The sequence below is a fragment of the Brassica napus genome, chromosome C9 (genome assembly GCF_020379485.1).
Source record: "Brassica napus cultivar Da-Ae chromosome C9, Da-Ae, whole genome shotgun sequence".
NCBI lineage: Eukaryota > Viridiplantae > Streptophyta > Magnoliopsida > Brassicales > Brassicaceae > Brassica > Brassica napus.
This window is the reverse complement of record NC_063452.1, coordinates 28,669,091-28,682,457: the sequence shown is the minus strand read 5'-3', so window position 1 is coordinate 28,682,457 and position 13,367 is coordinate 28,669,091. Positions and strand designations below refer to the sequence as shown.

The 13,367-nt window shown below is 31.0% G+C and overlaps 1 protein-coding gene across 2 annotated transcripts; it reads right to left on the bottom strand.

Moving 5' to 3' along the window:
* Window positions 1–8,069: 8,069 nt before the first annotated feature.
* Window positions 8,070–12,062, bottom strand: LOC106418138 (phospholipase D gamma 1). 2 transcript variants are annotated; one of them, XM_013858794.3, is made up of 9 exons: window positions 10,868–12,057; window positions 10,566–10,682; window positions 10,294–10,488; window positions 9,890–10,207; window positions 9,649–9,796; window positions 9,422–9,570; window positions 9,150–9,344; window positions 8,619–8,816; window positions 8,070–8,542 (listed from the first exon to the last, which is right to left on the bottom strand). In XM_013858794.3, exons 1-9 carry the CDS (start codon window positions 11,831–11,833, stop codon window positions 8,249–8,251), a joined length of 2,580 nt encoding a protein of 859 aa, XP_013714248.1. In that variant the 5' UTR covers window positions 11,834–12,057; the 3' UTR covers window positions 8,070–8,248. The 2 variants fall into 2 exon arrangements, with proteins under 2 accessions (XP_013714248.1, XP_022565680.1); XM_022709959.2 differs by lacking the exons at window positions 8,070–8,542; window positions 8,619–8,816 and having other exon boundaries at window positions 9,283–9,344; window positions 9,454–9,570; window positions 10,868–12,062.
* Window positions 12,063–13,367: the final 1,305 nt, after the last annotated feature.

The window sequence follows — 13,367 nt, the reverse complement described above, 5'->3', positions numbered from 1 at the left end:
TTTATTTTCCTAAATAATTTAATAATTAGTTGTATGTTTTGTTTCGGTCAAACACAATACTCTTGTACACTTGTGTTTTAAAATCTTTTTTTTTTGTGTTCAAAAATTAAAATTCTGGATAATTAATTACTAATATGTCCTTATATATTAATTGATTAAAAAAAAAATTTCCTCCGTGTGGGACAATTACACGTCAAAAAGAATAAATAGCTATCTGAAATATACAATTAAGATTTATCTGTATATTAAAAAAAATAAAGATTTATGTGTCGAAAAATAAATGGAAAATAAGATAAAGTGTGTTTGTATGTGTGCGTGAGAGAGAGAGAGGTTGGGGGGCAGGAGTTGTTTCCTCCGGAATCTGGACAACGCAGACCGCGTGAGTTACCTCCCTCCCTCGTGCTTCTCTTTTTTATTTCATTATTTATCCCTTTCCATTTTCCTTAATTTATTATAGCAATGCCAAAGTTATAAGTTTATATATAACTTTGCCATTGCGTTTAGTTTTCATATGATAGAGTAGCGTTACGGTTTTCCAAGAGATTCTTATACGGTATTTGTTGAACCGATTTGATTTGTGCAGCCCGATCAGAGTAGGTCCAATTTAATACAATTAAAATATATTTTTTAATCATTTGAAATCGAATGATATATAGTTACATACATATTAACCATTAATGTTTTAGAAGTTATAAATAGTCATATAAAAAAATAAGTTATAAATAGATGAATGTTTTATTTTGCTATGATGAAGGACCGGTTCGCTCAATTCAAATAATACACATGGATTGAAGGGGATGTTTGACCAAGTTCAACGTAACCGGATCAGCCTTGAAGCACATAAGATATGGATTTTTAAACCTTGATTGGTAGAACTTTCAGTAAAACATTATCTTTTTTTTATAGCCAATTGACAATTATTAATAAATTATTTGAAAAATATTCTAACTAAGATGCATAACTAAAAATAAAAATGTATAAATAAGATTAAGAATTGAATAATTATTTAATGAAAGAAATTCTAACCTTTCATATTAGTTTTCGGTGAAAACAACTATGTCGTCCAACCATCTAATAAGCTAGGTTGCACGGAAGCTTCATCGGACGTACGCTTCCCACTTCGGAACCGGAATCGGAATCGGAACCTTGTGGAAGCTTACGGAATCTCGCTTCCAAAACGCTTCTAAAATATTCTATTTAAAAACACGTTGGGAGCTTACGATTCCATTTTGGAATCACGCTTCCACTTTTTCTTAAAAACACAATGTCATAAATAAATAGAAAATTAAATTCATAGTTTTAATTTATATAAAATCTAAATTTTAATAGTAATGAAATAGAGAGAATTAAAATATATAAATATTAAATCTAATACTATGATGTATCTTTATGCATAGAGGTTTTTACTAAAGATATAGCATAGATTCAAATATATTGTGTCAATCATTTAGAAGTATTAAAAATAATTAATATAATGATTTTTTTAAACTTAATTTATGTGTATTTTCACAATTTTAATATGAAATCATTTCAAAATTATTATAAATGAATAAATACTTAATTATAAGTTTAAATTATATAATTTTAGTCCAAGATTTTTAAAAAATTTCTTATATTTTAATATATATATATATATATGTATGTATGTATATATATGTATAAATGGATATACGCTTCCAATACATACCCGCTTCCTAATTTTTTTAAAAAATCTCGCTTCTGCGCTTCTTTACGCTTCCGCTTCCACGTACCAGCTTCCGTTTCCATGTAACATAGCTAATAAGACCAATTCCAATAAAACATCAAAAAATTAAATTTGGTAAATTTGGTAAAACATTAAAAAGATACTGTTCCTCTAAATTTTGTGTAATGTAAATAGTATTTATACCAAATTTGTTGTAATACTATTTATCATATCAAATATTAAACATATTTTATTACTTTTCATTTAATTATAGATAGATTTAATTTATTAATTATTTTTAACCTATATTTGAAAATAAATATATTATATTAGACTATATTGTATTTTTATTTTATTTCTACATTACTAAAACAGTAAAATATTATTGTGTTTATATTTTAATTAATAATATAAATAAATGAGTATTATCAATTATATCAAATTTTAACAAAATAAAATTATTTTCATTTTTGAATGTATAAATTTTAAATTTCAACTAATATTTTAAATAATATAAATAAGTATACAAATTAATTAAAAGAAAAATAGGATATAAACAGCAAAAAGATAAAATTACCAAATTTTAATAAATAAATATAAAATCAAAATGAGATAAATGAAATTATTCAATATAAATATGTAATGTATTAAATTACCAAAAACTAAAAAGTTAATAACATTAGTATTGTTTTAGTGTAGAATTTGGTGTAATGGTTGGAGATGAAAATAAAGTTGAACACCAAGATACTAAATTTAGTGTTATGGTTGGAATTGGAGAGTTATAACCAAAAAATTAAGTTGAAGTGCAAAAGTATACTCCATGTTTAATCAAATACAAATTAGCCTAAACAATTAGTAATATTACCATTTATCCTTATGACCAAAGAAAAAAAAATCAGAAAGTTACTTTACTACTATATCTTTTTGAAGTCTACATTTGTCCACAAGAGAAGTCTATTATGTGGAGACTTCTGAAGAAGTATACTAATTAAGTAGATACTTCAAGAAGCCCACTTCGTAATTTAATCTAATAATTGTTTTTTAAATGTAAACAAATGCGTAAAAATTAGTATAAATCACCAATATAATGTATATAAATTAAAAAATTAAATCAATTGAAAAATTGGAAGAACATATATATGTATTTTTAGTGTTTATTTTAGATTTTTTTGTTTTATTGACTTAAATTTACATATAAATGTTGAGTATTATACATTTTATAATATAATCATATTTCATAAACTTTTCTATTAAATACATAAAAAATTTCTATTGCAAATTTTTCATTGTTCTTCAAATATTCCATATTTATTTTATAAATAATTTAAATTATTTTTGATAAAATGACTTTGTAAGCCATTCTAAATAATATTATAATTGTTTTTGAACATATTTCTAAATGATTTGTAAAGCGTGTATAGACTTTATAATACATTAATAGTTTATTATTGATTTGTATACTTTATGTACAAAATATATATAAAAGAATTGATCAAACATTATTTCTCTTTCTATAACAATTGGTTAATTGGCTATGGACTTAATTTTATTTTTAAATCTATTTAAAATAAATTAAAATCAAAAGACATTGACCAATCAAATAACAATTTTCAGACTTCACCAATAATTGACATGTAAGCAAAAGTCGCTTAAGTGACTTCGTTCTAATATGAAATTTTTTTGTATAAGTGATTTTGTAAACCGTGATAAATAATTTTATAAATGATTTTTAAAATATTTATAATTAATTTATAAAGCATGGATGAATTTTCTAAGACACTAATAGTTAATATATACTTTATATACGCATATAGCTATGTATGTAAAAATATAAAATAATTATATAGATATCTATAAAAAAATGTCATTCATTATTGTATATAGTTTATAAATACAGAAAAAAAAGAATTGATCAAACATTATTACTCTTCTATAACTTGCACAATTACCTTAAATTATTAGTTGTAATATAGTTAGATTATTTGGCAAGTGATATTAATCGGCTATAGACTGACATTTTATTCAATTATTGTGTTGTCTGGAATATGCACTTTAGAAACTTTTTTTGAATTTCTCTAAAAATTCCCTTGGCCCTTCCTTTGGACTGTGAAACATCTTCCATATGCCGGTTGTTGAGGCTGCTTGTCAGATGAAAATGGAATATTGCTTGAGTTATTTGGTGGATAGATCGCGTAAATTATTAAAGGAGTCTTCAAAGGGCCTGGAGAACCCGGTTAGAGCAGGTCCGTTGAGAATTTCTACACACAACTGAAAGTATTTAGAATCCCTCTCCTCATCGGTGAAGTGTGCTCGTCCCATGGCTATGTTAAACGCATTGTATGATCGCTAGGATCGGAGTCTCCTGAGAAGGATGATTCTTAGCTTGTCTGCGTGATGAATCTTGATGTTAGGTATTAACTTTGTGAAGGGGGTTTTTAGGGTTTCAGCAAGGACATGTTTGATTTTCAGAGCTGAACTTGTTACTTTGTGTATTTTCAAGGTAATATCTTGACTTGTGGATAGCGATTTACAGATTTGTTTCTTAATCAGCTCCTTGAGCTGTGAATTGGTGTGAAAGAGTTGCCCCCTCGCTGATTCAGAATTACTTTGTTTGCAGCGTCTTTTCGATTAGCATTTCCTTCATCATGGTGGTAAGATATGTTGTCTGTAGGGTAATCCTTGTGCCATTGGTTTATCTCTAGTCATCTTTGATCTTACTTGGTGTTTCTTTCTAAGTCTCCATAGACGGTGTCAATTGTTTAACTTGAATCTGACACATACATAATCTATGAACAATTTTGATAGATTTATTTGAAAAACCCTTATTGATTGGTCAAAAGAGATTACTGATTAAGCGTTTACACACGTACCAATTAACATGTTATGCAAGCAATACCACAATCAAATTGTATGTTATAATGAAACTATAGGATCAAATCCATAGAAAATAGAGACCTATTAACATTAATAATACACAAACTAATATAATCTAAGAAAATAGAAAAAAGGTTTTTGATCGACATTACCAAAATAAAAAGTCAACGAAAGTCAATCAAATGTCAAACTGACGAAAATACAAGAAATACAAGGTTTTGGCAAGGCAATTTACTAGAGATGGTAAATTTAAAATTAAGGATGCCAAACATAACTAACTAGTTTTATAGATCTATATCACATCCAAATAGACTAATTCACCTCCGTGACAATAATCCATATGCTAATCATGCATCAAACATCAACTATTGATAGCCTAACACATTCAAGAATGAATAAAATCGCAAGTTTACTAAACACTAAGCATCAATTTCCATTGGCTAAACATGTAAAGGATAATATTAGGTTACTTCAAATATTTCATCGAACACTTTCTGAGCATGAAATTATTTAAGCTCTAAATCAACTTGATCAAGGTTAATCTAGCATTAAGAACATCTAACAAGCAACAAAAAAAACTTAATCTAGAACTAGGCATCTCAAATCATCCATCTTTCACTGTAATCTACCAAACTCAAAAGCTTTAAAAATTACACTCACTAATATTCGTTAAATCACACAAACTCAAGATAAATAGATGCAAAATAAAGAGTTAAGAGAGGTGTAAACAAGATAAACAAAAGAAAATCTTAAACAAAAGTAAGATTCACAAGTTTAAGGTCTAAATTTAAGAGAAAACTAAGGGGCAACTATGCTTAGGTAGCTTATGGTTTATTTTCCCCTAAAATGCTCTTCTATAGGCCTTAAAATGATTCCGGTCAACCCAACAAGCCCGAATCAACCCAAAGGAAAATAGATAAAAACTACTATGGATGTAGACCACAGACGGGCTTGGTCCGCGGTGAGACACTTCTCCAAAAGTCGTCCTGCCTTGATTCCATGGACGGGTTCAGTCCGCGATTTCCATCTGCTGTCATTCATTCTTTGCAGCAGCATAAATGACATGTGTTCAGTAATTTGGCCACAGCTCTTAGAATATAGCTTCAATTGATTGAGACCACTTCCATCCGAAAGATAAGTCAATTTTCTATATTGTGGGTAAATATAAGATTCAAAATATATCTTTAAGACCTTCATCCAAGCTGTTTTTTAAACTCTTTATGGCTTAATCCTCTCCAAAACCGATAGAACCTCTTAAAACTGCATATGATCTCTCAAAAACCTGAAATAACATAAATTCATATGCAAATGCAATATATACTCTTAAATACAATCTAAATGAACATAAATATAATGAAAATGATTGTTAAAAAGGTAAAAATACAATAAATCATTTACAAGAAAAGACTATGAAATCGTAAATAATTTAATGAAGTCAGCAAGAACAAGAAAAGGTGAAAATATAGTTCTTGCGCCGAAAAACAGTGTTTGTGAATGTCTTTTCTTGGTCTAAGGTCTCCTCCTTGTTTCTTTTTTTTGCCCAAGTCGGCCTATATTTATGCCCTCTTCAAATCAATTAGGCTGAGTTCTATTTACTCGATAGGCCTTGTACAAGAGATGTAATTCATCTCTAACAGCGAAGCAAGAAAATGGAATAAATGGTAACTGTTTTTAGCACATGTTATTATTTATTATTTATTTACTTTTTAATATTTTGTCACTTAGTTAGAACGAATATAGGCTAATCACTCATAAAAAGTATCTTACAAGTATAATTTGTATTTTGTGTGTATTCAGTTTAGAATTTGAAGAATCTAATGTGGTTGATTTTTAATGAGTTTCAAGATGATTTTAGATAAAATTGAAATTTTAGTATGAGTTTAAAAATGCTCTAGAATCTCATCTGAAATTATATGATTTAATTTTTTTAACAAAGAATTTCCACGAAAACATTCCAGAAACACCAAAAACACTTGAAAATCTACAATTTTTTAAAAAATCAATAATATTGGATTTCCAAATACTTTGTGGCTTGGCTGAATGTAGAGCAGTCCACGAGAGTTGGTTCAACCTCAATGAAAAACATCATTTCTAGAAATTTGAATACACTTTCTTAGTGTAATTGACATGATAAAATGTGTTTAGGTATAAATTTCTATTTTTTTTAATAACTTTATATTTTTGTCAATTTTAACAACAATACTTAGGATATGAATGGTGACCAGTGAACGGCGAAGAATAATGCATTTCGTAACATTTCTAAAAAATATCACCATTCATAAAGAATAAAAAAAAAAATTTCATTTCCTACCATTTTTTTTTTGGTAGAGAAATAAAGAACAAAACGATTCTTTGTTAAATATGAAATAAAATAACCATTCTTTTTCATTTCTACAATTTTATTCTTTTACGTTTATTTTTTATTCGTTCATGCGGTTTCATAATGGTGAACCGGTTGAATCCCCATTTGTTTCAGTAAAAACAATACTTTAAATTTTAAAAAGAAACAGACAAGTTTATTTTTTTATTGATAATTAGGTGTTTTACCAGATCAGACAGAGCATGGTGGGATTCCAATGACTTCTTGGAGTAAGTGAAACAATGTCCTTTTCTTAAAGCTAACGATCTCCCTTGACATTGGAATCTCCGTCACCGTCCGATTACGATTTGTCATACCTCTATCGTCAGATTTAATTACCAAAAATGCTGAAACATTATTAAGAATGTACTATCTACCAATTAGAGACCGACGGATTACATTTTGATTTTGTTGGACCCAACTTAAATAAAACGATCGATAGTACACAAGACTTGTGGTTTATACACGTGATGAAAGTAGGTAGGTTCGATACTGTGTACGTCATCACAATCTGTAGTTTTTTTTTTTGTAAAAAAAACAATCTGTAGTTTTTGTATAAAGAACTTGATGATATTTGCAGGAGATGGGGATACAAATACTACCAATTCAATATAGTTTTATAAAATTTAGCACAAGTTAAAATTTTAATTTTTTGAAGCAATAATGAGTAATACTAAATGGATAGAAACAATTTGAATCAAATTGTAAATCCTCCTTTTCTTATATGATATTTTAGTGATCTTTTAAATTATTAGTGTATATCCACATGTTTAACTAACACATCATATAGAATCAAAAGAATATGGTTTAGTTTAAATATTATTAGGACATCTCCGACGCTATTCTATTTTCCCTTCTAAAATAGAGTTTAAAGTAAAAATGCTCCAATGGTACTCTATTTTCTACTCTATAATAGTATAACCTATTTTTTACTTTATATATAGAGTAATTTTTTTACTTTTTGTTCATCATTCTATTTTTCGTTCTAAAATAGAGTATCATTTGAGGAACATCCAACTCTATTATAGATTACTCTATTTTAGAGGAAAAAATAGAACAAACCATCGGAGATGGTCTTAGGGAGAATACGAAAATGTATCCAAAATGTTACGCAAGCTAACGAGATTAGAGATGGATGGACACTAGTGCAGAAATCCAAAACGCACACTATGATCAACTGTAATGAAGATCTTTACATCTCGTAAATTTTTTTCAAAGCACAACTAAACCCTAAAGTCACACTTTCATTCAGATCACACTCGGAGAGGTTTCTTGGAGTGGAAGAAATAAAAAGAAACAAATGTTGATACTACAAGGCAAGCTTCAGTCTTTCATATAGTGAGGTTTTCTTGTAGCGCAAGGAACGAGCCTATGATCTTGCCACCGAGATCAGGGAACGTCTCGCATCCAGGGAGAGAACTTACTTTCCCTGTTCTATCCACTTGAACTGGATACTTAAGAAGATGACCTTGCATCTCCGTGACCTCTTCTGCTGCGTACTGTCTCCAATTCAGCTCACTTAATTGCCTAACTCGTCTCACGCATTCCATGTTCTCCGGTTCCTCGAAACCTTGCTCTAGAAACCCTAGGTGTTCTGCCCACAACGACATTCTATATCCAAAGATCTGCAAGAAATCGCAACAAAACCAAATGGTTAAGACACGTTTCAAGGACATACAGCTTTTGAGTTTGTTCTTTTACCTGACCACGAGGACGAGAACCTTTCTTAGCCCATGAATGGTGTGGTTGATAACCTCCCATGGCGATTTCAGTGTCTCTAGTTCCTTCCAAGGATCTCTGGTTGATATTAGCGGAACCGATCAAGACAAACTCATCATCCACTACCATACCTTTGGAATGAACATATATCATAAATCTCCTACTCTTCAAAGCTTGCACCTGGATTTAATGACAAAAGGAGTTCATTAAACCGAGAACAAATATCTCAACATGAGTCATCCATTTAAAATAATACTCACTTCGTTTCGTTTCAGATTAATTGCCGTTTTAGATTTTCTCACAGATTAGGAAAATCATTAAATTTCATATTTTACCACTAATTAATTACATTGTTTATTTGACTATGTTAACTGATGAGCTAAAAGAATATGGATGGTATTAGAAAAGCTAGCAAATATATGCAATAAAAAAGCATAAAATGACACTTAAAATGAAACAAGTTCTAAACTCTAGAACGACAATTAATCTGGAACGGAGGGAGTATACACATACCTGTATAGCATTTGCATTTGCGTTTGACTTAGGTGGAGTGCGAGGACTATTATATACACTAACTGTTCCATCAGCAACCTCTCTGGTTCCAAGACAGAAGAAGTTGAGAAAGTCTTGTGGCTCATACTGACCATCAAGACCAACTTCCACAAGTGCCTTGTGGATGGTTTGATACATCATTTGCATGGTTTTGTGCTGCAAAATATGATGAAAAGATGTCAGTATTAATCGAGATTAGATCATTTAGCAGATAATGGACAAACAATTTTTACCTGCCAGTATAGAATCCTCTGTATAGGGTTACTTGTTGGAGCACCTTCAGGCCACATTGGAATAACAATGTAAGCAGCAAACTTCTCCCTTGCTCTAATTTTGTTAGCAATTTTTAGCGCGATTTCTATAGGGATCAGATTGTTAGCACCTGCATTGCCAAAACTCCTTGTTATTACAGCAACTATTGAGTAACTGAACTTGCCCTTAAAAGCTCACAGTTATTTACCCAAGTCCTTGTTTGAATCCCAGTTGAATGATGATCCCAGAAAATATTGGTTCTCAATGTAGATGAAGTGCTGTGCAGATCTTATGGCCTTAACATAAGCCGCGTGTATGCTCATGTCAATGAGTATGTTCTTCCCACAGAGTAGATTCTGTGACCACAAGCATATATAATCAGTAGAGAGTAGAAACATGTTGGTGATTAAAGAAGACTTAAGTTACAAAATGTTCAGAGTTTTGCTTACTCTTCCAGTAGCTTCCTTTGGGTCCTTTGGAAACCCTTTGACTGAACTTGAATCAATTGAACGGAAAACCTGAGCATGCCAAGTCTCTGGATCATTCTCATTAACAGAAGAAACTTCTGATAGTCCTACGATGTCTTGAATCCTCTCTATGGAAAGCAACGAATCATCAGAAGCCGATCTTAACTTCCCCAATCCGCGAGATTTTGAAGCCTTTCTCCAGCGTTCTTCAAAATTAGCAAGCACATCATATGCAGCTGGACCATCAATCTTGCTGTGCAGATCATGCCATGGCTCTCTTGGTCCATCATCCGCAGTAGTCTATTACCAAAAGAAAAGAAAAAACAAAGTTTCTTTCACATTGAATCTAAAACTAACATTGCAAAACCAAATCTTGAATGGTTTACCAAAAAGTTTGGGTTATGGAAGTCATCTTTATGGAGTGTCTTTAGTGTCCTGAAGAGAGGATGCTTGGGAGTATCAAAACGTCCGTTGCACACGTCTAGACCTCCAACAAAGGCTACGATCTTTCTTCGGTTCTGACCTGCATCAGCATCTACAATCACAGTTTTCTGATGATGTGTGTAGATAGTTCCAACTTCCTGTTCATCAAAATGGCACTCGAGATTCATATGATGAAGAGTTTAAGCAGTAATGCAGTAACTATTGAGATTCTTACAGATTTCTTTATGAAGCTGTGACCTTTCCCTCCAGATCTAGGACAAAGAAGAACTTGCACTGACGAATGCTTGAAGAACCGGCGAGTCTCTTCATCGCTTGTGTTCATAACTCCTTGCTACATAGCAACAAAACACCATCTTTCATTAAACAAATAAATGAACAGTTGCTTCAGTTAGTACTAAAAACATGTCAACAATGCTCTATAGTCAAAGCAAAACCATACTCTCCAACAGGCTTAACAACTAGCTGCTAAAGGATATATAACATATAACATGTTCTTGTTGTCAGGGAGATTCTTACAGTTTTGAATCCAAGAAGGCTCCTTGAAGTAGGATCATCCCACACCAAAACCAACACTCTAACACCTTCCTGAGACTTGGCCTTAAGCAAATCCCCTAATGTACCATCAGTTGGATCATTATTCCGACGAACCAGCCTAACCGGATGGTAAACCGACCAGCCAGTAATATAAACCAACCTCCTCGCCTGCCTAATCGCATCAGCCATATCCTCCCAGCACTTCCCATGTCTATACTGCGCACCACCGTCAAGATACACACTGGGAAGCGTACCGTCATCAACATGAGCATCCTGGTACAGAGTAACCCTACCGCCTTTCCTCAAAGGGAAGTAGGTACCGGGAACTCCAACACACTCGTTACCAAAACCAACACCCATCTGGTAAAGCCTCATCCTTTCCACCGGAGTGTATTGAACTGACAAACTCAACACGGCTCCCTGTTTGCAAGGCTTCCCACTACTGTTCAGTATCGGAAAAAAACCTTCGATTCTGTTCCCTGAAGACAACTGCTCCGTTGGGATTCCGACAGCTCCCATGATCTGTGACCCGATGATGTCGCTGTCTTTCACCACAAAGTGAACTTCAGCAGCACTGTGAGCCACGGGGACATCGAAGTGCTGCATCCACACAGGGTTCTCGCTGTTGCTGATCACGAAGGTTCTGCCAATCACAGCGCCTGAGATGGAGACGGTCACGTAAGGGTCGCTCGTGATCTTGGAGGGCTTCTCATCTTTGCTACTGTTCCTCCTGGTTAGACCGGACAGCATCCCACCGAGACGGTTGTGGAAGCCGTCCATGTTGGGAAGGTGTTTAGCTTCCTTAACCCAAATGTCTAAGTTACCGTGCAACAGCTCTACACGCAAAGATCCGCTGCTGGTGGCAAAGGGCACGGGTTGCTGGCCGAAACCGTGGCTTGACCCTCCTCCCATTGACAGAGTCTCGGTGTAAATTGGATGATGCGCCATCACTAAAGGTTGAGACTTTCAGTAGTAAGATAACACAAAAAGATCAAACACTTGGCGGGTAATCAAGATTGTGATTGAAAGATTGAAGCTTTAACGAGAGAGAGAGAGATCTAAAAAGTTGCGAAAGAAGGAGAGAGGAAAGGAAGGGGAGCGTTGACTTGAAACGGAAGAATCGGAAAAAGTGAGCTGTGAATCTTAAGATCTTTGGCTGCCGTTGCTGACCCGTTCTTTCCTTCTAATTTATTAATTTAGGGTTCTATTTGTATCAACTATTAACAAGTCATTATAAAACATGCTTACAAAATTAATTAATATGACATATTTGATTATTTACATTAATAATAAAAATGTTTTTATAAAAAATTATTATATAAATCATTGTTAACTAAAATTTTATTATAAAACAAGTAAATAAAATTTTTATACTATTTTTATAAATTCTATAATTAAATATGTATTATATAAAAAAAATAGCAGCGCTATATGAATTAGATATGAAAAATATACTAAAATAGGTAAATTAACAAATTTTATATATTTTTTTATTTAAATAAATTATCACTCATCATTAAAATGGTTTAAAATTAAACTATATAATATTTTCTACAAAAATAAATGAATTAACATATGTTAATCTTTTATATCTGTTGGCAAAAAAAATCTTTTAAATCTACAAATATATATTATTTATTTATTTATTTTGAAACTCTCAACAATATATATGGTGTAAAATATGTTTTTATACAAAATATAATAGTATATAATAACTTTTACTTCATATACTATTTAAAAAATAACATATTAGAAAACTATGAAATTTTAGTAATTTAGTTAAAATATTAATGAAAAATCAAATTTTAATTATAAATTTATTTTTATTGTAATAATAACAAAATATGTTTAGAACTTTTTAAAAATATTACCAAAAATTTTAATATTTTTTTTTAAAAATAAGATATTAATGTAGTAACCAAAAAAATTCAAAATTTATGTAATGTTCCAAACTCAAAAATAATTGTGTAATTTTCAAAATTTCCTGACAAAATATAAAATTTTGAAAATACATATTCAAAGTCAAAATGATAATAATAAAAAATAACTTTTTGAAATGCACTACGAAAAAACTAACTATATATTGTAAAAATTAAAGCAATCTAATATTTTGAAGTCTTAATTTAAAAATAATAAAACTTAGTATCATAACATCCCAAATATACTATATCAGTAAAATTTACTAAAATAATATGATAGATACTACTATATATAAAATTTATTAAAACAATAAGGGTATCAAAACAGTGTTTTTACTTATGAATTCTGTAAAATACTAAAATTATTTTTTTAAACACGACATGTAAATATAGATTATCAATTCGTTTTTAACCGAAGACCCGAATGGATTGGATCGTTTCCACCAATGAAATGAACGTGGAGCCCGTTCCGAATGCTTCTTCGATCCGGAAGTTCTCGCGAAGAGAATAAGATGCTGCTACCCCTCTTATCTTAAGCATATTTCTTTTCTATAATATAAATA